This window comes from Panthera uncia, chromosome D4, assembly GCF_023721935.1.
Source record: "Panthera uncia isolate 11264 chromosome D4, Puncia_PCG_1.0, whole genome shotgun sequence".
Taxonomy (NCBI): domain Eukaryota; kingdom Metazoa; phylum Chordata; class Mammalia; order Carnivora; family Felidae; genus Panthera; species Panthera uncia.
This window is the reverse complement of record NC_064807.1, coordinates 79,483,773-79,509,362: the sequence shown is the minus strand read 5'-3', so window position 1 is coordinate 79,509,362 and position 25,590 is coordinate 79,483,773. Positions and strand designations below refer to the sequence as shown.

General features: G+C 37.7%; 2 protein-coding genes across 2 annotated transcripts in view; both read right to left on the bottom strand.

Annotated features, from left to right (window-relative positions):
- Positions 1-11,205: 11,205 nt before the first annotated feature.
- Positions 11,206-12,515, bottom strand: LOC125921057 (olfactory receptor 1N2-like). The gene is given in 3 exon segments (XM_049628375.1): positions 11,206-11,501; positions 11,503-11,554; positions 11,557-12,515. Coding segments are annotated over 3 exon segments (936 nt in total). The 5' UTR covers positions 12,353-12,515; the 3' UTR covers positions 11,206-11,413.
- Positions 12,516-13,191: 676 nt separating this feature from the next.
- LOC125921051 (olfactory receptor 1J4) overlaps positions 13,192-25,590 on the bottom strand; it is a 23,006-nt gene continuing 10,607 nt past the window's right edge. The window contains exon 2 of the mRNA XM_049628363.1: positions 13,192-13,804. The gene's annotated coding sequence lies outside the window, so the exon portion shown is untranslated. The remainder of the gene's footprint in view (positions 13,805-25,590) is intronic.

Here is a 25,590-nt window from a genome sequence, read left to right as displayed (position 1 = left end):
CAGCAGAAGCCATAATCTGACCTACAATATGGAAAGAGTATTCCACTGCTGTGCAGAAGATTGTAGGGGCCAGAATGCCAATGGGGAGGCCTGTAAGGAAACACATGAGGGACCCAGAAAAGTAGCTGGGGAAATAGAGTGAAGTGGATGGATTTGGGCTCCACTTTAGAAAGTTTAGGGGACTTTTCTCAAGGAACCACAAGTGATGGATCTGATGTGTAGCAAAAGGCTTTTCACTTCTCTGGCTGCACCTGTACCCTAGAGGTACAAATAGTAAAAGTATCTAAAATGAACAGAAAAGAATGAAGCTGATTTCTTTTACCCTCAGGGGCTATTTAAAAACTGTACAGCCAGAAGAATCAGAGAAATGATCTCTAAAATATTTCTTTTTTTTAAATTTTTATTTTTTTTAATATATGAAATTTATTGTCAAATTGGTTTCCATACAACACCCAGTGCTCATCCCAAAAGGTGCCCTCCTCAATACCCATCACCCACCCTCCCCTCCCTCCCACCCCCCATCAACCCTCAGTTTGTTCTCAGTTTTTAACAGTCTCTTATGCTTTGGCTCTCTCCCACTCTAACCTCTTTTTTTTTTTTTTTCCTCTAAAATATTTCTTAAATTAGGCAGAATCCCTGTAATGTCCTGGAAACATCAGAAAACTAGGAGGGAGATGCCAGAGATGTGGCTAACTCTGTTATTCCCAGAAGGGGAGAGAATGAAAAAGGCAAAGGCTTTCAGGGCCCATTCACAAAATCATAGGTATAAAAGCTATTTATGATATGTTTACTGTGTGCCAATGACTTCTATCATTTAATCTATACCACCCATGTACTAAGTATGTTTACCTTACATTTTCAGATCAGAGAGGCTAACTGACCAGCCTAAGATCATATGGCTACTAAGAGGACAAGTCAGTATTCAAACCATGATCTCTTTCTGCCAAACCTGGAAGTCAGTCCATTATACAACTCTGCTTCCTAAGATAGGAAGATCTTTACTTTCTCATGGGCACTACAGATATTTGTCAACTTTGGGAGTACTTTGGTTTTCCCACTACTTTGGGAGTGTAACCATGTGGAGTAGACTCATCCTTTAGAATGCTTCTACAGTGGGTCTAGGGAGCCATGTTTGCAATATTTCATCTATTCAAATACCTACTGGTTGCCTACCTTATGCCAGAAATGCCTGTGGGCACTGGATATTTAAGGTTAATCAGAATAGGCACAGTCCCTGGCCTTGCAGGCTAATTGGAGAGACTGACAAATAATTAAACAAGTGAATATGTAGTTAGAAACTCTGATTAGTACTGAAAAGGAGAAGTGTGGTAATATCACTGAGAAAGTATAATTGGAGGACCTAATTTAGATAAGAGGTCAGGGAGAATTTCTTTAAGAAAGTTAAGTATAATTGGGGACCTGAACTAGTAATGAGCTCTATCAGGGGCAGAAGAAAGAACAGGAGGATAGTAAACCTCCTAGCACATGTGAAAGTCCAAAGGTGGTAAAGGGCGTGAGTGTGGGAGAACCCATGTGGCAGGAGAAGAGTGAGCAAGAAGAGTTACATAATACATGTCCCAGGCTCTCTGGCCACAGATGATGGAACCATGGAGTCCCCTGAATCAAGCAGAGTCAATCGAGTTGTCTTTTCAAAAACTTGGAGTTAGTGGTATAGAGTTTAGCCAGTTAGTTTGGGATCTGAAGACATAAATACATACAGAAATTGAAGTTCCTGTAGAATTAGGAAAAGAAGCAGCATCCTGGCCACCACACCGTGTGCAAACAAACCTTTGTTACAGTGGACCAGAAATGGAGATGGATCTGCAGAGGGAACATTGGAACAAACTTGGAGAAAAGAGCAGTCAGGAGGCATAGCATTTCAGAAAGACATAGAGTAGCTGCCTCCCGATTTTCTCGTGCAATTCATTCTCTAGAGTCTTTTTCCCCATAACAGGGGGCAGAATGACTCAGTGCTTAAGAGTATGGATCTGGGTGTAAAAAACTGCCTGGGTCATCTCTTAGTTATGGGTAAATTACAAAACGTCTCAGTGATCACAATAGTATGAAGAATTAATGAGAATTGGCTTATCTGCGGCACACTGTGCTAAAATGACTTTACTTACCTCACTGCGTTTTCACTATCTTATAAGATGAATTCTCTGTTTTTCAGATAAGGAAACTGAGGTGAAGGAATTTGTCCCAAATGAAGCAGCTGGTAAGTAGTAAAACCCAGACTTGAACTCTGGTCTGTCTGATTCATCACTTACCCAAGCGATCTCAACCAATCTCACACGTTATTGAACAGCGGGGTTCTGTGGCCAAAACACTTTCTCCTTGGACAATGCAAGGTCGCATCACAGCCCCATCTGGAGACTCAGCCTGTACCCCTTATGGAGTGGAAAGGAAATCTAGTGTGGTGGGTAACTGCAGGGTAGATTTGTGGAGTCTCAATTAATGGAACTGAGAGGACCTGAGGGGGCCCATGGTGGGAATATTTATCAGATTTGGAGGCTCCAGCATTCTCATTAGTGGGAACAGAGGACTAATTATCTCTGAATCCCGAAGGGGAGAAGGTGCATCGCTGCTTTCAAGTGAGATTCCTGTTCTACCTGCACACCCTTAGAGGGTGTTCCCCCATCCATCTACTTGAGAGGCACTGCTCTGGGCTTGCCACTGTCACCCCAGTCACTGCAATCTGTAACACAGAAGGAAGCTTGGGTAAAAGGTGCAGGCATCTGGTTTTTCATCCCAACTTGAGATCGTCTTGGCCCAAGTATCATGGCCAGTATTCTGACCCTTCTGTGTCTTATTCTCCTCATAAAGTGCAACTAAGGTGTCTTTTGTAGAGCAGAAATTGATAAATTGAGAAACTGATAATGTAGACCAATTTTTCAGTTTGCAATGATTTATTTCATTTACCATTTGTGAGCTACATCAACATTTAGTGTGTTTTTGGTTTATTCTGATTTTGTTGAGAATTCCACTATGTGATTATACTGCCGTTTTTAATCAATTATAATGTAGATGGGCAATTAGGTTTTTTCTAGTTTGAGACTATTATGAATAGAGCTGCCATGGATATCTTGTAAATATCTTATAAATAAGCATATACATGCAGTTTGCTGGAGTATGTACATAGGAATGGAAATGCTGTGTCATGGGGCGTACATTTATAGGTAATACCTAATGGCACTCCAGGGGTTTATACTAATATAAACCTCCATTTGTAGCACAAGGTTTTAGTTGCTCTAGTAAGACCCAGATTGCTAGTCTTCTGAGTGTTAGCAGTGCTGATGGGTGTGTAATAGTACCTTATTGTGGTTTTAATTTGTATTTGATATTAACTTAATTTGAGCATCTTTTAACACTTTTTTAATGTTTATATTTGAGAGAGAGATACAGAGACAGAGAGTGAAGGGGGAGGGCAGAGAGAGGGAGACAAGAATCTGAAACAGTTCCAGGCTCTGAGCTGCCAGCACAGAGCCGGACGCAGGACTCAAACTCACAAACTGAGAAACCGTGACCTGAGCCAAAGCTGGACACTCAACCGACTGAGCCACCCAGGGGCCCCAAACACCTTTTAATATGGGCATTTTTCATTTGGGTATCTTCTTGTGTGAAGTAGCTAGTTAAATCTTGTGCTTATTTTTATACTGCATTTTTTTTTCTTTTTTCTTATCGTATTGAAGAACCTTTCATATATTCTGAATTTGACTTATCTGGTGAAGATAGATGGATATATGGATTGATAGATCGACTGATCGATCGATTGAGCAATTGATAATCTCTGCGTTGCCTTTACATTATCTAAATGGTATAAATAATATATTTTGATGAATAACAAATCATAAATTTAATGTAGTTCAGTTAATCTATTTGTTCCTGTATGATGAGTACTTTTTGTGTTTTGTTGTAATCTGGCCAAATATATAGAGATACTCTCCACGTTATTTCCAAACAGCTTTTGTTTGTTTGTTTTATTTTTTTTTTACCTTTTATAGTTAGATCTATCATCCTTCCGGAAGTAATTTTTTTTATTACCATGAGTTGTACTTCATCTTTCTTCTGTAGAGATATTCAGTTACTTTGGCACCATTTGTTGGATGGGCCATCCTTTCTTCACTGCATATCACTGTCACTCACTGTAGGATCACCTTTGCCCCATACATGTGTATACATGGATAGCCATGCATACAGATCCCTGTATGAAGTTTTCCATTCTCTCAGGTAAGTACTTGCTAGTGGAATTGTTGGGTCAAGTGTATGTTTAAACTTTATGAGAAGCTGCCCAACCGTTTCCCCACATGGCTCTGCACTCTGCACTACTACCAACAATGTATGAGAAAATTCTACTTTCTAACATCCTCAGTACCACGAGGTGTGGTCAGTTCTTTGAATTTTAGCCATTTTAGTGAGTTCATCGTAGTATCTTCTTGTGCCTTTCATTTCCTGTTATCTAAAGACTAACGATGTTGAGTTTCTTTACACAAGCTGATTTGCTATGTATCGCCTTTGGTGAAATATCTTTTCAAGTCTTTTGTGTGTGCTTTTTTAAAATAATTGGGTTGCTTGTCCTCTGTATGTATTCTGGATTCAAGTCGTTATTAGAAATATGTTCTGCAAATATTTTCTGCCAGTCTGAGGCTTGTGGGTTTTTAATTATATTTTATAAAGAGTCTCTTTTAAAGAGCAAATACATTTTATTTTTAAGAAATCTAAATTATAAATTTTTCTAGACTTCTGTGTCCCACCTAAGAAACTTTTGCCTACCCCATGTTTACCAGGATTTTGTTCAGTGTTTTCTTCTCAAGGTTTTATAGTTATAGTTCTTACACATTTGACCCATTTCAAGCTCCGTTTTGTATACGGTACAACATAAGAGTCTTTGTTCATTTAATATATATTGAAATACATATAAAGATAGGTAGGTAGGTAGATAGATAGATATTGAATGATGCTGGCACAATTTGTGGAAACAATATCTTTTCTACATTGAGTTATGTTGGCACATTCATAAAATATTAATTGATCATATACATATTGGTCTATTTCAGGATTATTTACTCTGTTCATTGATCTATATTCCTATTTTCATGCAATTATTATTTTCATTGCTATGGATTTATAAAAAGTGTTGAAATTACACAGAGTAAGTCTGCCAGGTTTCTCATTTTTAAATTGTTTTGGCTATTCTGATTTCTTTTTATTTCTATATAAAATTAAGCATTAGCTTCTAAAAGTAGTCTGCTTTAGTAGTCAATGTGCTTTAACCACATTGAATCTATAGATCATTTTGGGAGGAAACCTGGCACCATAACAATACTGAGTCATTCAGTCCATGTGCATGGTACATCTCTATGTATTTGAGTCTGCTTTAATTTTACTCATGAATGTTTTAGAGTTTTTAATGTACTAGTATACACGTATTTTGTTAAGATCATCTCTATATATTTCTTAATTTTTGTACAGTTATAAACTGTGTTATTGTATCCCTAGCATTCAGTCCTTATTTCCCCTTTCTCCTAGCCCTTAGAAACCACCAACCTACCTTCTCTCTCTGGATTTTCCTATTCTGGACATTTCATATAAATGGACTGATATAATATGAAGCCCTTTTTGATTGGCTTGAATTTTGCTTAATATTTTCAAGATCTGTTCTTTTTGCAGCATGAATTAATACTTCATTCCTTTTTATTGCTGAATAATATTCCATTATATGGATCTACCACTTTTGTTTATCCACTCATCCGTTGATGGACATTTGAGTTGTTTCCACTTTTTGGCTGTTGTGAATAATGCTGCTATGAACATGAATGTACAAGTTTTTGTGTGCACAGGTGTTCGGTTCTTTTGTATATATACTTCAGAGTGGGATTGCTGGATCATACAGCAAAGTTATGCTTAATTTCAGAGAAACTGAAAACTAGTTCCCAAGGTGCCTGTGCCATTTCACCTTCCTACTGGCAAAGTTATCCCACCAGTTTATCCCACTAGTTTATCCCACCAGTTTATTCACATTCTCATCAACACTTGCTATTGTCTGTTGTTATTGTTGCTGTTGTTTTATTTTAGTCGTCTTAGTGGATGTAGAGTGAAATCTCTCTGTGGTTTTGAATTGTATTTCTCTAATGACTAATGATGTTGAGCATCTTTTCATATACTTTTATGACATACTTAAATCAGCACACTCAGAGCATGGTCATTAGCTTGGCCATTGAAACATTTACCCTTTTTCTGAGAATTCCTTTTCCATAATTCTTGTGAGTGCTCCTGGCATTCTATGATCTTCAGCATTAATCTATATTCCCTGAAAGATCCAGACCATACTAAATATTTTAGTACTGTTGTTCCTCTGCCTTGACAATATGGCAACTTAAATTACTGTAAATCAGGCATATCAATTTAGGAAAAGAAAAAAGTTATCATTCAATGGTTTTATTAGTAACTGTTTGAGAAATGATCAATTGGCACTCTCCATCCATTCTGACTTTGTTCTGCTGTACCTTCCTACACTTGAAAAGCTGGAAAGAAGAAAGGAATACTTTCCCCAGACTCCTTTGCGGGTCAGGTCCTGGATATGAATTAGGTTCTATTGAATAGATGTACTTCTGTGAAATGTGGAATAGTGAAATGAGATGGAGGGCATTTGGGGTTTTTGTTTTTGTTTATTTTTGCCTTTTCTACTGTCAGATGTATTAATGGAGCATTTTTTTTCCGCAGTAGAATTTCAGCGTCCAATCAGCAGGTACATAGATGCTGACAGGCAGTTGCGTTGAGAATAGCAGTTGGATTCCACTTTTCTGGGTCCAGTCATCAGTTTAGGGGGAATAAACATGTATTTTTTATGTTAATCCCTGATATCTGGGTTGTAGCTGCACGGATATGCTCCTGAATTCATAGTTCCAATGGCGACCTTCTGATTCCCCACCTTCCTGATGACATAAGAGGTAGAAGTACTCTATGTTGGTCTCATTATTCTTGTCCTCACATTTATTCCTAGCGACTCACTCTAGAGCCTGTGATTCTATGACACTGTAAATGACTTTGTAAGGACCCAATTCCTTGAATTAACTTAATTTTTGCTTAAAATACCAATGGTGGTTTCTTTTGCCTACCCGGAACGTTGATGAATAAAATAGATAAAGAAATGTAGACTTAACCCTAGGATAATTGTGATGTCAGGCCCCTGATGCTTATGTGGATAGACAGAAAACCCTTTCAGTCTCAAATGAAAAATGACATCATAACTGATTTTTAAGACAGATGAACCTTTTCTTCTATTTTTTAAAATACTTAATTTTCTTTAAAAAAGCCTCTGTCTCTCTCCCTTGTAGCAGAATACAGATGGTTGATGATTCAACTTAATGAATTTTCAACTGTATAATAGTGCAAAAGTGATATGCATTCAGTACAAACAGTACTTTGAATTTTGATCTTTTCCTGAGCTAGCAATATGTGGCACATATCATGATGCTCTCTTGGGATGCCGGCAGCAACAGCAACAGCTTCCAGTCAGCCATGTGATCAGGGGGGTAAAAAACCAATACACTTGCAACCATTCTGTCCCATACACCCATCTCCGTTGTCACTTTCCGTATGGTATTCAATAAAGTGCATGAGCTATCCAACAGTTATAAAATAGACTTTGTGTTAGATGATTTTGTGCACCTGTAGGCTAATGTAAGCATCCTGAGCACGTGTAAGGTAGGCTGGGCTATGCTGTGATGTTCAGTAGGTGAGGTGTATGAAATGCATTCTCACTTCAGGATATTGTCAACTTATGGTGGGTTCATCAGGACATATTCCATTGTGAGTCAAGGAAGATCTGTATATAATAACCTCATCTAGCATCTCTTTGCGGAAAACAGAATTTTCTAGAAATTCTCTCTTAAACAAGAGAAATATTAATTTTATTTCCACAGCAAACTCCAGACAACCAGAGTATACATATTGGCCAAGAAGAATTGATATAAAATTTTAAAGATATTTCTATTTATGTTTATCAAAGTAAGATTTTACTATGGAAAATACAAGTGGAAAGTGGATATGGAAGAGAGACAAGAACAATCATACATAACTCCATCACCTTGGGACAGTACCTTTTAATATTTTGGTATATTCAAGTTTTTTTTAGACAAGTATTATGAATAATGAATTCATAATGAGTTCAGTATAGTGATGTGTTATCAAATATTGGAAAGCTCACACACTACTCCATCATATCAACATAGCATAATTAGCCACAATGACTAAAGTTTGAGAGCTTTCTGTTTCTCTTATGAGTAATATCTTTATATCAAAGTTATTACTGACAAATGGATAAAGAAGATGTGGTTTATATATACAATGGAGTACTACTTGGCAATGGGAAAGAATGAAATCTGGCCATTTGCAGCAACGTGGATGGAACTGGAAGGTATTATGTTAAGTGAAATAAGTCAGTCAGAGAAAGACAGATACCATATGTTTTCACTCATATGTGGGTCTTCAGAAACTTAACAGAAGACCACAGGGGAGGGGAAGGGGGAAAAAAAGTTACAGAGAGGGAGGGAGGCAAACCATAAGAGACCCTTGAATACTGAGAGCAAAGTTATAAATAATATTGTTTTACTATTTCCTTGATCAAACTCCTGGAAGTGAAAGAGTAGGTCATAAGGTACAAAATTTTTTTTAATGTTTTATTTATTTTTGAGACAGAGAGAGACAGAGCATGAGCAGGGGAGGGGCAGAGAGAGAGGGAGGCACAGAATTCAAAGCAGGCTCCAGGCTCTGAGCTGTTAGCACAGAGCCCGACACGGGGCTTGAACTCACAGACTGTGAGATCATGACCTGAGCTGAAGTCAGATGCTTAACTTACTGAGCCACCCAGGTGCCCTGGTACAAATATTTATTATGCTCTAAATATATATTATCAACTTATTTCCTGGAAGTCTATACCAATTTGTATTCCAATTACCAGTAGCATTTCAGAATATCTCCCTCACCTGCTTTTATACAGCATCAATTATTGTCATTAAAACAACACAATTATAATATCTAACAGTATTTTACAATATAAATTTGGGGTGACGTTATTTCTAAAATTTTTACATTGTGATTCTGTACTATGTAAAGGACTATTTCCATTCTCAGAATTTTATTAGTTGTAATTAGCTATCTATATCCCACAGGATATATAGTGGGATTCTTAGATATGACATAAAGTCTCTAAATTTTTGTATATAAAAGAAATACTTTACCTAATTAAAATATATTAAAGTTTGAATATAGGTTTTAAAATGACAAATAAAGCAAATATACCTTCTGAAAAAAAAGTAAAGCACCAGTGACTTTTTAATTTATGGAGTCTTTATTTACAATATTTATGCTGTCCTTTACCAAGTCACTACCCCTGCCTAAACAATATTCTGGTTATTTTCTGAGTCTTATAAGGGGCAAATATAGTTGAGAACATGAGACTAGGAGAAACAGATAAGGTATAACCATATCTATTCACCTATATACCTGCACCTAAAATTTCTGGACTCAGAAATATCTCCAGAAATATCCTATCCATTTGAGTCCATTTGGTTTAAGAAGATCACCTTCAAAAGTGTAAATGGTCCTGTGGAAGAGTGAACCTTACTCGCCAATTGAGTGCATGTCTTTTAAGAGATATAATGATATTTGGTTTAACTCTCCAGGAATGGGAGTTTGATTGCTAGGATAGCCTATTAATACAGGGCAGAGAACAGACTGAATAGATAGTAAACAGTATGGTGTATTTGGGTGCCTGGAGGGCAGAGGTGGTGGTATTACAGGTAAGAAATTGGCTCAGAAAAAAAGGGATATTACCGACAAACACAAAGGTTGATTAAAAAAAAATTTTTTTTAATGTTTATTCACTCTTGAGAGAGACAGAGACAGAATGTGAGTGTGTCAGGGGCAGAGAGAGAGAGGGAGATACAGAATCAGAAGCAGGCCCCAGGCTCCAAGCTGTCAGCACAGAGCCTGACGCGGGGCTGGAACTCAACAGCTGTGATATCATGACCTGAGCCGAAGTCGGACACTCAACCGACTGAGCCACCCAGGTGCCCCAAAGGTTGATTTTTTAAACCTCTGCTTTCCTACTAGAAATTGCAGTAGTAGATTGCTGTGGTCAGGGCACGTAACCTACTTCAAGGCCAGGATGGTCTGGTCTGGTTTCCCTGGTTGTCATGTTATTTCCACCTCTTCTATCTAAGAAGAAGGGATGGAGAGAAGGGAGGATGGCCAAAGGGAAACGCACACAGGTGCAATCTTCTTGTATAATCATCTTCCTTTCAAAGCACGATCTGTTGTAGAAGACATCAAAAAGTCACACCCTCCTTTTTAAAAAACTTGATCAAGGATGAACTGGACTTTGAGTCTTTGGAGAGCCCTGTTTTTAGGTGCTTCTTTATCTCTCTGGGGTGACTTTCTAATCATTGTAATATTTTTTTTGCCAACTCTCAAATTTCATTCATAGTTCTAAAAATACCCTCATTTGAAACATGTGGATATAAAAAAAAATAGTAACCTGTAACCCCACTGCAAAAATATAACCTCTGTTAAGCTTGTGACTTCTCAGAACACCCATTTCCACCAGACTACCTTTCCTCAAATTATTGCTCTAAAATTTCCAGCACACATGATTTATAGTTTTGTGTTTGCATTTTGGATATTTTATTAAAGAACCCAGAAAATAAACTGGATACTTTAGTACAAAGTTGGCACACAGTAGGAATACATAAATATTGACTCTGTTTCATCAGCCATTACAATAACAGAAAGGAGTGTTCTTGAGTTAAAGAAATGAAATATTAAGGAAATACCATAAAATATATATTAATTTAATTCTTCATCTCCTATGACAATCATTCAATATTTATCATGATCTCCACAATGTGGTATAGTAGAAAGAGGATGAGTATTAGAATCAAACTTACCTGGTTTGGGGAAGTTATTTACATTGAGTCATACTTTTCACAACCCTGCCTCAAAGAACTGATGTGAAGAACAATGAGGAAACTTGTAAATACTCAATACATGTTTGTATTCTCATACCTTCACCCTGTGCCATAGTCCCCAAGAGTAGGGGTACTTGAATCCAGAGCGTATGTCATATACTTTAGTTCACTCTGGCTAATACTCTGGTTTTAGAGATGAGAAGGGAGAATGGTGTCTTGCCTTCCCTTAGCACTGAGATCTAGAGAGAGCCTGAGACAGAACATCTCATTCTAAAGCCAAATAAATGAGTGAGAATCTCCTTTTTGTTGTGCCCCTAACCCGGAGTTACCTGATAACCTTCCCTTAAAAATCAGTCTGAGAGTGGTGAAATCACCAAAATGATGGAGGGCAGGGTTGCTCAGGATACCAGGACCAGGCATCAACGTCATGGTGAGAGGAATGTTTTTCAATTGCCAAATAGTTTACACAAGGCTTCCTTCATGTCTCTGTTCCTCAAGCTATAGATGAATGGATTTAGCATGGGGATAATCACCATAGAGAATGGCATCCCTGCTTTGACTCTCTGCAGAGTGAGTTGATGGAGGAAATAAATACCCATAAGAGATCCATAGAAGAGCAGAACCACTGTGAGGTGAGAACCACAGGTAGAGAAGGCTTTCTAGCACCCTCCAGGAGATGAGATGCCAAACATAGCCCAGGAAATGCAGACATAGAAGAGGACAATCAGCATGAGGGGAACCGTGAGGAACATCAGGCCCATGGTGATGATCATCAGCTCACTAATGCGGGTATCTGAGCAGGCAAGCTTCAGTAGAGCACTGGGATCACAGTAGAAGTGAGGGATGGCTTTGTGGGCACAGAAGACCACATGGGTCAGCAGCAGTGTGTCCACCAGGGCAGGGCAGTTGGTTAGCACCCAGCACATGGGCAGTTGGTTAGCACCCAGCATTAGTGCACAAAGTTGGGGACTCATAGCTGTGCTGTAATGGAGTAGCTGACAGATGATCACATAGTGGTCATATGCCATCACAGCCAGAAGGCAGTTGTCAAGGCCACCAAACACAAGAAGGAGATACAGCTGTGCAAGGCAACCAGAATGGGAGATGGTCCAACTCTGGGTATGAATGTTGGCCAGCATTTTGGGTATTGAAGCAGAGGTGAAACAGACATCAGTTAATGATAAGTTTGCCAGGAAGAAGTACATGGGAGTATGAAGGTGTGGGTCAGAGCTGATGACCAGGATGATGAGCAGGTTCCCTGTCATGGTGAACAGGTACATGCCCAGGAAAACGCCAAATAGGAGAGATTGCTCCTCTGGCTGCTCAGAGAGTCCTAGAAGGAAGAAGTCTGAAATAGTTTGGTTCACTCTGCTTGGTTTTCCCATCCCTGTAGTTCTTGTTATCTGTTCAGATATTCCCTGTGTTAGTATTTAATTATTAGATCAACCACAGATGTATCTGTGTAGCCAGAACTATATTGGGGAAAAAGGGGATAATAAATGGACCTTGACAATGAGAATCTTGGATCTCATTGGACATGTAAGAAAATACCCACAGGACATAGAAACAGGCAAGATAATATCCATACAAATGCAGATTGTGCTTTTGGTTTAAATGGGGTCCAGGGAAGAGATCAGTTTGACTAGAGAAGTCAGTGTAGGCTATTGGAGGAGCTAAGAATTGAGCATATCCTTGAAGGCATGATTGGAAAAGTCATTAATGTTTGGTGATTGATAATTTCCTTTGATGCCTCTCCCCCAACACACACACACACACACACACACACACACACACACACTCACCAATTAGACAAAATAGCCTCCTCTCTACTAGCCTCCCCAATCCCTAGAACTTGACTGCACCATTTAGCTCCCTTCCCTATGCCCTTCCCTAACTGGGGCCACAGGGTATGTGGGCTAAGGGCAGTGAGTATCTGTGATGTCCCATCTACCGCCTCTCCTCCTCTCCACAAACAGGAAGGGGGCCACACCCACCCCATGATCACTGTCTCTTCTTTGTCACTGTCCTCTTCCTCTTCTGCTTCTTTGTACCTGTATTCACTCTAGGAACTGATATTTCAGTTCTCCTGGCCTCTCATCATGATCAGCTCCTATTTGTAGAGACTGGTTAAATACCAGACATCTTCATGGCATTCTTTTATTCTTCAAAAGGCCATGACATAGGTGCTACTATCTTTGTAAATGATGACACTGAGCTTCAGAGATATTTGATGTATTCAAGATCAGATAGCTAGTAAATGACATTCAAATGCAGGTGTGCCTGACTCCAGAGCCTGTGCCTTTACCCCTACAATTGTACCATATTTCTCCAATATTTACTTTTCATCAGAGGAAGGAAGATGGAAGGAATCAGGCTCTGGTTCTCTGGGCTTGAAAGTAGCCACTCTGTTCTGCTCCCCTGGGATTTAGAGAGAGCTGGTGTGAGAGCTCATTCCATATTGGCCTTGTAAAAACTACGGCCTTAGACGTTTCTGTGAATAGTTAATCCTCTATTTGTTCTTTGGTTCGTAGAGTGACTTCTGATCTTAGGTGGAGAGTCAGCTCATCTACCCAGGAAACTTCTGCCTAGTTGTTGTGTTGGGAAGTGTGTGTGTGTGTGTGTGTGTGTGTGTGTCCTGCCCCTTGTAGATTCTCAACTGTGAGAGCATGGATCAGTGTCCGGCATCTTCAGATTTTCCATTTCTTTCTCCTGGATGGATAATTCACAATGAGGAAGTTTCTAGGATCTTTAAGACTCAGTCAGCAGAGTTTGTGTCTATTGAGTCCAGAGTTCATTAGGAACATGGAGTGTATGATTCCTTTACAGCTTCCCCAAGCCTGAGAAGACAAGAGACTTTCTTAGGGTTTTAAAGGCTTCTTGAAAACATCTCCCAAAGTGCTCATTAGAGCCAACCTCAGTGTCACTGTGCAGACTTTCCTCCAGCCAACTCTGGCTGGATGCTGGGAGAACTGAGGGCAAATATTTCCCAGAGTTAAGCTCAGATGTCGGTCTCAGGAGTGTGATCCTGAGGCCTCTTGCTGGGATACAGTGCACTTCAGCCTGACCAGCAGGTCCCTAGGAAATTGTACCTATACACTGGACAGTTGAATTTCTGTCCCATACTCTAAGCAAAATTGCATCGAGGGAAGTGTCAGAAATATAAATTGTAATGATTTCTGTTGGTGATTTTCCTAAACAAAGTAATTCTAATGTAGAGCAACCTCCTCAAGTCCTAAACTCTCAACTAAATGAGGCAGCCTATATAGAGCACACCAACCATAATGTCTGATACACAGAAGCTGCTAAAAATGTTTTATCTCCTGTATTTTTATTAATACTATTGAATTGATACTGTTATTAATATTATTGAACACTTTCATTACACAATCTCAAGTAATACAGGAAGCTTAGATACAGGAACTATTATTATTCCCATTTTACAGATGATGAAACAGAGGTCCAGGGAAGATAACGACTTGACCAAGGTCACACAACTACTAAATGAAGGTGGTAGAATTCCAACCTAAGTCTGCATGACCCTAGAATCCATGTTCTTAACCACACTTTGTCCTAGTATCATTACTGGTTTTAATCGTCAACAATTCCACAGATAGAAAATAATCTCATTTTTCTAACTCACATGTCTCTGGTTACTAGTGAGATTGACTATTTGTTTCATCTGCTTTTTAACCATGGTTAATTATTCCCCAAATTATCCTATTAATATGTTTCTCCTTTATCTACTGGGATATTTGTGGGGTTTTAAAATGGATGTTAGAGGCAATAAAACAAATGAAAATATTTTATGGGTGTTGTTTTCTGTCCTTGCCATTCCAAGACGTCTACAACTTTTTAAAAATGTTTTTTATAGTCAAAATTGACAGATATGTGGCTTTGTGATTTTTTCCATTACTTTTATACTGAAAAGTCTTTCCATCTTACATAACAGGAAAATGTCATTTAGTTATTTCTTCTAAATTTTAAACAGTACATTTAAAATTTTTTCTCCTTTTTTCTTGCAATATTTTATTTAAATTCAAGTTACTTAACATACAGTGTAGCATTCCTTTCAGGAGTAGAATTTAGTGATTCATCCCTTAAATATAATACCCAGTGTTAATCATAACAAGTGCCCTCCTTAATGCCCATCAACCCAAATTTTAATTTACTTGCAATTTATGTTGTGGTATAGTGAAATAAAAAGATCTACTTTTAATTACTCACAATAGCTAGTTTTATCAGGACTATTTTTTAATAACTCATGCATTTTCCAGTGCACAGGTCTGTGCACCTGTGCCTGGCCTTTCCAAATCATGTGGGCTGCTCACAGCACTGGCAGCAGGGTTCTGAAAGGGGGCCTCTTGACAGCAAACATTTTAAGAGATCAAGGTGAAAACTGCATGATTTTCATAAAACCTAGCTTTGAAAATCCTAGAATCTCATTTTCACTACCTTCTATAGATCAAAGAAGTCACGAAGGCCAAGCCAGTGACTAAGGGAAAGAAATTAAGCTCCATCTGTCCATAAAAAGAATAGCAAATAACTTTTGGCTTTCTGTAATTTACCACCACCTGAAATTATTTAAATTCTTCTCACATTCAAAATCAATTCACTCCTTCCCTCAAAGCTCAGAATTTCATTGCATTGGAACATCAGGTCAGTATCCAAGATCTTGTGTCGAAACGAGGTCCTGGTGAAAATGTGTTTCCTTAGATTCACTTCCCTGTTCATTGTCCTTCTCAATCTGGAGACCTGAGACGTGAGAGACAAGTTATCTCTCTCCTCCCTCCTCACGCGTACCCACCATGATGCTGATATGGGCATGGGATAACTACAATAGACACTCCAAATCCTCAGGGGCAAGGATAGGACAGAGAGAGGAGCAGGAGGCAGAGAGTGATGTTGTTGCTTATACTCTACTGATGGATATACCACACTTCATCTGTTCTGTTGATAGCCATTTAGATGATGATACAAATATTCTTATACAGCCTCTTAGAGAACATACATACACATTTTGGTTGAATATATATTTAGTAGTAGAATTTGGGGGTTCTAGGTTTTGCATGGTTTCAACTTTAGTTTTTCAGAATGATTTTCATGTATACATGACAAATATCTCCTCTGGGTGTTGACTTTTCACTTTCTTATTGGTGTCTTTTGAGAAATAGAAGTTACTAATTTTAATATAGTCCAATTTATTTTTTTCTTTATGATTATGTTGTTTGTGTCCTAAGAGATATTTGCATACTTCTTCATTATGAAGATATTCTCCCGTGTTTCCATCTAAAGTCTCCATTATTTTTTATTTCTATATGAATCTCTTTGGACTTGATTTTTATATACAGCATGAGGTCAGAGTCAAATTATATTTTCTCCCATTTGGGTATCCGATTATCTCAGATGATTTATTGAAAAGGTCATCATCCTGGAAAGTTTATTCTGCTATGTTGAAGAGTCACATTCATAATTCAGGTGAACATTTATCTATGAATCTGTTTATAGACTCTTCTGTTTCATCAGTTTTTCTGTCCTTGGTAAATACCACAGTTTCAATTATTATAGTTTTATAATATCTTGATATATGGTTGTATAAGTCTTCTAAATTTGTTTCCTTGGCTATCCTTGGTACTTGTGTTTTTATGTGAACTTTAGAATTAGCTTTACACACACAGACACACACACAACCTGCTGGAACTATGAATGTAATATCACTGATAGGCTAATTTGGGAAGAGTGTATACCATAGTAATGCTGAATTTTTCAATCTATTAATATAGTATATCTCTTCATTTTTGCCTACTTTATTTCAATAACGTTTTAATAATATTTTGTAAATTTTAGTAAGGAGGTCTTGCACATTACCTTAAATGTATTCCTAGGTATCTGTGCTTTTACAGTCTAAAGTAAATAACATGTTTAGAATGTTTGTTTCTGTTTGTTCATGGCTAGGGTGAAGAAATGCAGTTGGTTTTGTATGTTAACTTTTGTATTGAGTGACCTTGCTATATCATTTTATTAGTCATTTTATTAGTCATAGATTTGGAGTGAATTTTTAGGTGTATAATCAGATTGTCTGATAATTATCTGATAATAATACCAGTATTTCCAATTCCTATTTTTCAATATTTTACTTAAATTCTAGTTAGTTAACATATTGTGTAACATTGGCTTCAGGAGCACAATTTATCACTTATATATAACACCCAGTGGTCACCACAAGTGCCCTCCTTAGTACCCATCACCCATTTAGCCCATCCCCCTGCCCACCTACCCTCCATCAACCCTCAGTTTGTTCTCTATAGTTAAGAGTCTCTTATGGTTTGCCTCCCTATCTCTTGTTTTTCCCCTTTGCCCTATGTTTATCTGTTTTGGTTCTTAAATTCCATGTAGGAGTGAGATCACGTAGTATTTGTCTTTCTCTGGCTGACTTGTTTCACTTAGCATAATACATTCTAGCCCCGTCCATATCATTGTAAATGGCAAGATTTCATTACTTAATAGCTGAGTAATACACACACATGCACACACACACACACACACACACATACATACATACATACCACATCTTCTCCATCCATTTATCAATCAATGGGCATTTGGGCTGTTTCCACAATTTGGCTATTGTTGATAATGCTGCTATAAACATTATCCCTTCAGATCAGTACTTTGTGTCCTTTGGATAAATACCTAGTAGTGCAATTACTGAATCATAGGGTAGTTCTGTTTTTAACTCTCTGAGGAACCTCCTTACTATCTTCCACAGTGCCTGCACCAGTTTGCATTCCCACCAACAATGTAAGAGGATTCCCCTTTCTCTGCATCCTTGGCATCACGTCTTGTTTCCTGCGTTAATTTTAGCCATTCTGACTGTTATAAGGTGGTATCTCATTGTAGTTTTGATATGTATTTCCCTGATGATGAGTGATATTGAGCATCTTTTCATGTGTCTATTAGCCATCTGTATGTCTTCTTTGGAGCAAATGTCTATTCATGTCTTCTGCCCATTTTTAATTGGGTTATTTGTTTTTTGGGTGTTGATTTTTATAAGTTCTTTATATATTTTGGATACTAACCCTTTATCAGATATGTCATTTGCAAATATCATCTTCCATTCCAAAGGTTGCCTTTTAGTTTTGTTGATAATTTCCTCCTCTGTGCAGAAGCTTTTTATTTTGGTGTAGTTTCAATAGGTTTTTTTTGCTTTTGTTTCCCCTGCCTCTGGAAATAAGAAGTTGCTATGACTGGTGTCAAAGAGGTAACTGCCTGTGTTCTCCTCTAGGACATTGATGGTTTCCTGTCTCACATTTAGTTCTGTCATCCATTTTGAATTTATTTTTTTATATGGTGTAAGAAAGTGGTCCAGTTTCATTCTTTTGCGTGTTGCTCTCCAGTTTTCACAGTACCATTTGTTGAAGAGACTGTCTTCCATCAATAGTCTTTCCTTCTTTCTTAAAGATTAGTTAACCATAGAGCTGTGGGCCCATTTCTGGGTTTTCTATTCTGTTCCATGGATCTATGTGTCTGTTTTTGTGCCACTACCATACTGTCTTGATGGCTACAGCTTCATAATATAAGTTGAAGTCTGGAATGATAATATGCCTCCAGCTTTGCTCTTCTTTTTCAAGATAGCTTTGGCTATTCCAGGTCTTTTCTGGCTCCATGCAAATTTTAGGATTATTCATTGTAGTCCTGTGAAAAATGCTGTTGGTACTTTAATATGGATTGCATTAACTGTGTGCATTCTTTGGGGTAGTATAGACAGTTTAACATATTTGTTCTGTAATGAAATGGCACTAAATTCCTATCTGTCAGTAATTACTCCAACTGTAAATGAGCTACATACTCCAATCAAAACACACAGAGTATCAGAATAGATATAAAAAAAAAACAAGACCCATCTATTTGCTGCCAGCAAGAGACTCATTTTAGACTGAAAGACACCTGTAGATTGAAAGTGAGGGGATGAAGAAATATTTACCATGCAAATGGATATCAGAAGAAAGCCAGAGTAGCAATACTTATATCAGGCAAACTAGATTTTAAACTAAAGGCTGTAACAAGAGATGAAGAAGGGCATTCATTACATCATACTAAGGGGGTCTATCCAACAAGAACATCTAATAATTGTACATATTTATGCTCCTAACTCAGAACACCCAAATATATAAAACAATAACAAACAGAAAGGAAATCATTGATAATACGATAATAGTAGGGGACTTTAACACCTCACTTACAGCAAAGGACAGATCATGTAAGCAGAAAATCAACAAGGAAACAATGGCTTTGAATGACACACTATACCAGATGGACTTAACAGGTATATTTGCAACATTTCATCCAAAAGCAGCAGAATATGCATTTTTTTTTTCAAATGCACATGGAACATTCTCCAGATTAGATCACATACTGGGTCAGAAATCAGCCCTCAACAAGTACAAAAAAATTGAAGTCATACCGTGAAAAATTTCTGATCACAACACTATGAAATTTGAAGTCAGTCAGAAGAAGAAATTCGGAAAGATCACAAATTCATGGAGGCTAAAGAACATCCTACTAAAGAAATAATGGTCAACCAGGAAATTAAAGAAGAAATTAACAAGTACCTGGAAACAAATTAAAATGAAAACATGACCATCCAAAACCTTTGGGATGCAGCAAAAGTGGTCATAAGAGGGAAGTTTATAGCAATACAGGTCTACATCAAGAATCCAGAAAAGTGTCAAATATACAACCTAACCTTACACCTAAAGGAGCTAGAAAAAGAAAACAAATGAAGTATAAAGCCAGCAGAAGAAGGGAAATATTCCTAGTTTCCTATAAGTTTTATTGCAAATGGGTGTTGAAGTTTATCAAATACTTTTGTTTCATCTATTGAATTTTTGAAATGATTATTCTCCTTTACGTGTTAGTGGAATGATTTTCATTGATTGGTTTTCAAATGTTAAACTAACCTATCATCACGAATAAATCCTTTGGCTCAGTGTAGTATGCTTTCTGTGTAACTCTGATTTTAATTTTGTAATTTTTCATTTAGAGTTTTGAAACATCAAAGATCATTCTTTGATTTTCCTTTCTTTTTATTTACCTCTCAAATTTTAGTATTAGTGCCATGCTTGCCTCACAAAAAGAGTCATAGACTTCCTTCTTCTACTATTCTGGTGAAGAGTTCAGTGATGAGTTCATGTAAGACTGATTATTTCTTCCTTAAATGTTTGGAAGAACCCCACAGTGAAATCACTGGGGACTTGATATTTTTATTATGGGAACTTTTGATAATGCATGCCATTTCTCTAGTAGATAGGAAACTATTCAGATTTTCTTTTCCTTTGTCGGCTTTCATGTATTTTATCTTTGAAGTATTTGTCCATTTTACTCAAATTGGCATTCATCAGCTTAAAGTTGCTCATAATAGCCTTACATTAAAAAAATTGTCCTTACATTAAAAAAAGTACAGGGAGTAAAAAACACAAATAATACCTGTAAAAATTAATGAATGTTTATATATGTATATATCCATGTAGCCACTATAGATGGAGCTAGAGAGTATTATGCTAAGCGAAGTAAGTCAGAGAAATCAAATACCATATGATTTCACTCATATGTGGAATTTAAGAAACAAAACATAGAGAAAAAAGAGTGAGAGAGGCAAACCAAGAAACTGACTCTTAACTATAGAGAACAAACTGATGGTTAGCAGAGGGGAGGTGGCTGGGATGATGGGTTAAACAGGTCATAGGGATTAAGGGATGCACTTGTGATGAGCACCAGGTGTTCCATGGAAGTGTTGAATCACCTATTGTACACCTGAAAATAATATTACACTGTATGTTAACTGGAATTTAAATAAATACTTAAAATATATACATTTTAAAAATGTATTATGACATTTTAAAATGTATTAACGACATTTTCATCTCCCCAGTTTTCCTCAACATTACCCCAGAGATAAAAATACTGACACTGATACTTTTTTGAGACTATTTAGCAACTAAAACTCTCAATTATTTTGGATGGGAATGTAAATTTGTATAAGCATTTGGAACATCGTTTGCCTACATATACTAAAGTTAAATATTGCTTACCCTAAGACTCAGACATATCACCTCTGCATATACACCTGAGAGAAATAAGTACATATGGCCCACAAAAGACATACTTAAGGATGTTCCTGTCACCTTTACTCATAATAGTCAAAAATTGGAAATGACCATATATGTTCATCAACATAAAAAATGAATAAAGTATTATTTGTGTAATGAAATATTATATAGCAATACAATACAAATCATGTCACAACATGATTGAATGTGATAGATGTCATGTTGAGCTAAAGAAGCCAGATGTAAGAGTTCTACCATGTGATTCCTTTTATTTGAACTTTAATGATAGACAAAACTAATATTCTGGTAATATGTATCACAAGAGTAGTTACCTCCAAGAGGATAATGGCTCAGAAGGGAAAAGAGGGAGCCTTCTAACTTGGAGGAGATATTATATATCTTGATTAGCGGGGTGTTACACAGGTGTAAACATGAAAAATTCATTGAGTTGTGCACTTTAGATTTATGTGCTGTGTTGACTTATGCCATAACCCAGTACATTTTTGGAAACTGGCTGGTAGCTCTATGCTTATAGATGGAGCTGTTGACTTTGAGTTCCACTGAAGCGTGATCTGGCTTGGAAATGCGTTTTGAGGAGGGGTCTCCAATGCCAGTAGGAGAAGAAAATTATTCTAATATTCTATATTCAAGATAGAGGTCTAGAAGAAAAATCTGGATAAAGGGCTGTGGGTCTCAGCATTCAACATTTGGTGTGCATGTATAGTCATATATTTTCCTTGTTTTTCACATGATTCACTAATAATATAATTCTGAGCTATTTGTGGCAACCCCCATTCCCAAGCTTCTCCAGAAAGTAAACCTCCCAGTTTCTAGCTGGGATAAGACAGGGATAGCATTCCCACAGGGTGGGGTGTAAAGAGTAATCTAAGGGACCTAAGTTTTCCTGAAATAACTGTCACCTCTTAGACTACCCTTTCACTCCTGGGTCCCACAGTACCAAGGGCTTCCAGTTTGTGGGCCTTTTTGAGGATTCTTTGGTGTGACAAGATTGATTCTTATATTTCACCTACTGCCAGTTTAGAATTCCACTTTTCCATATCTGTTCACTCATTTAATGCCACATGGAGATAAAGAAAAATTGCAGCATATGGAGCTAAACATGCAAAGAAGACCTTGTTCAATACTATTGGCAGGTGAAGATATGGAGAAAAGAGAACTCTTGTTCACAGTTGGAGGAATTCTAAGTCGGTGCAGGCACTATAGGAAACAGTATGGAGGTACCTCAAAAAATTAAAAATAGAACTACCATACAGTCCAACAATTCCACATCTGGTAATATACTTGAAGTAAATAAAACACTATGTCCAAGAGATATCCGCACTCCGTGTTTATTGCAGCATTATTGGCCACAGCCAAGACACGGAAACAATGGAAGTGTCCATCGGGAGATGAGTGATATAGAAGCTGTGAGACACACACACACATACAGACACACACACAATGGAATACTCTTCAGCAATAAAAAAAAAAGAATGAAATCCTTCCATTTGCAAGAATACGAATGGACCTTAAGGATATTATGCTAAGTGAAGTAAGATGGAGAAAGACAAATACTGTATATGTGGCTCTCACTTATATGTGGAATTAAAAAAATGCCAAAAAACCAAAAATCCCATACTTATAGACAAAGGAATCAGATTTATGGTTTCCAGAGGTAGGGGTTAGGAGTTTGGGAGTTTGAATAAGGTGGTTAAAAGGTAGAAACTTTCAGTTATAAGATAAATAAGTACTGGGGATATAATATACAACATGATGCCTATAGTAAACACTACTGTGCAGTATATTTGAAAGCCATTAAAAGAGTAGATCCTAAGAGTTCTCATCACAAGAAGAAAAAGCAATTTTTTCCTTTTTTTTTTTTGGTATCTATATGAGATGATGGATAAGTAAACTTACTGTGGTAATCATTTTACAATATATGCAAGTCAAGTCACTATGCTGTACACCTTAAACTTATACAGTGTTGCATATAAATTATATTTCAGTAAAACTGGGGGAAGAGATGATTACAGGAGGGGGAAAATACTGAACTCAATTCCACTGGAAAAATAAAAAAGGCAAGAGGACTTTTTTTTTTTTTTTTTAAAGTAAGCTCTACACCAAATGTGGGGCTTGGACTCATGACCCTGAGATCAAGGGTCACATGTCCTACTGACTGAGCCAGCAGGAGGATTTTTAACTGCTGGGGTGAGCTAGTGGAAAAGCACTGGAGGCTGTTATAAGGTTGGTTACTGTGATTAGACTGTGTTTGCTGACTGGCATCCACTAAAGTAGGGCTCCTACCCTTCCACAGAGACTGGGAGATAAGTATGTTCTTTCTTCACGATTGCATTTTAAAGAGATGGCTCCCAGGCCCTTAAGGAAGACATTCCCAGGTTGTACAACTGTCAAGAACATGAGAGAAGACTTATATCTCAAAGGAGCAGAGAAAAAAAATAACTCTGTAAGTCTTCTAAAGTAAAGCTCTAAGAAAGTGGAGGTCAAGGGCCCACAGCCAGGAGAAACTGCCTACAGCTTTGTCAAGTTGAGGGCAATGTTAAGACCATCTTGATCACCACTCTCCCACTTCTCCCCTCACCACTCCCTTTCTACTTTTATCTGTCCTTGTGGGGTTTATGACTTTTTTAAAAAATCACTTTACTTTTAGCAGAATTTTAGGAGAGTGTAAAATTAGATACATGACTTTTTAAAAAAATTTTAATGTTTACTCATTTTTGAGAGACAGAGGCAGAGCACAATTGGGGGTGGGGCAGAGAGAGACAGGGAGACACAGAATCTGAAGCAGGGTCCAGGCTCTGAGCTGTCAGCACAGAGCCTGATGTGGGGCTAGAACTGTGAGATCATGACCTGAGCCTAAGTTGGACACTTAACCAACTGAGCCACCCTGGCGCCCCAGGATACATGACTTTAATATAACATCTTTAACTGGAATCCCGAGAATTCTTTCAGAAATATGTATCATATGCCCCTAAACTCTTTGTAGCAGCTTCCAGATTTCTTTATAGGAAGAAATTAGGAACAGGAATTTTGTTGCAAGTGAGAGAGCTAGGATATTTATTTACAGAGAAAGTGCATTTTTGCATGGACTGTTTACAAATCAATACAAACAGCATAACTCCTTAATGCTACCACTTAACAGAGAAAAAGTAACAGCTTCCAAAATTTTTTAATGAAGCCAGTACTATACTAATTTGGTCTATTATGAGAGATTCAGACAGTAAATTGGGCAATTATGAATGTTAGCTCTAACAAGGCTCTAGGGAACTCTGTCCCATGGCTCCCTGTCTGCAGGTGCCCAAAGTGGAACCCTCTTCAGCTTTCTCCTGTTATTAGCCTGATGAGCCAGCTCCCTGTTTCTGAGTTTCTCAGTTCAGGTTTCAAAAGACAAACATAACATACCTCAAAACTCCTGAATACCTGTGTTGAAGGGGATCAGAGTACCACATGTCCCAGAGCATCTTAAAAATCCAGTACAGAACTTCTTTGTTCCAGCTGATGAATGTAACTAAGATAACTCTGGCCTTCCCTTCAGATTTATCCTTGGCTTGGTTTTGCAATCCTTTGTTGATCTCTTAGGCTTCTTGTCTAGAATCCTTCTCTCTCTTGCTCTCTCACTCTTGCTCTTGCTCTTGCTCTCATTCTCCCTTTTCCCCTCTAAACTTATTTTTAACCTCAGCTTAGCAAGCTCTTTTTTGCTTCTGTATTTATTATTCTTGATCCTAAATTCTGATTCCAGTAAATCCCATTACAAACGTTGTCAAGAAGAATCTGAGCTCTTCCTACCTTCCTCCCAAATTAAGGACATCTGCAATGCTTTCTCCTTAGCAACCAGAGTAGCAGTAAGAAGAGAAACTTGAGACAAACTACAGGCTAGTAGTTATTGCCTTTGTAATATCCTCTCCATCATGTCCAAACCAGCTCTTACTTGTTGGCAGACACAGTAGATGAGGAAGCAGTGGAGGTAAATAAAGGGATCTTACTACCCTGTGATGACAGAGACACAGGTTGCCCTAAGGTTCAGGAAGCACCTCATTGTTGTCTCTAGGATCTACAAAGTTTTCCGAGACTTTAGACAGGATTAAGGATGAGAAACCCTTTTAGGGAAAGGAAGAACCAAAAGATAGAACAAGAGATATTAGCACAAGGCCCTTGAGTACAGCTTTGGACACTTTTAGAGGATTTCTGATGTTAACTGGTTGGTAGTATAGACTGAGGGACCTCTATAGAAATAGTCTGATAAAGGGATTGTATGCCAACAGAGATAATTAAAGAGATACAACAGAGATAATTAGGTCTTCCGTAAAATAAATTGCAATCTCTTTGAGGTCTCCAATGGAAATGAATGGACTCATTCACTAAAGGTAGGATCTGGATGCCAAGACCAGCATGTCTGCTGGTCTGCATCACCTTCCTCTTGAGAAGATTCACTAAAGGTAGGATCTGGATGCCAGGACCAGCATGTCTGCTGGTCTGCATCACCTTCCTCTTGAGAAGAT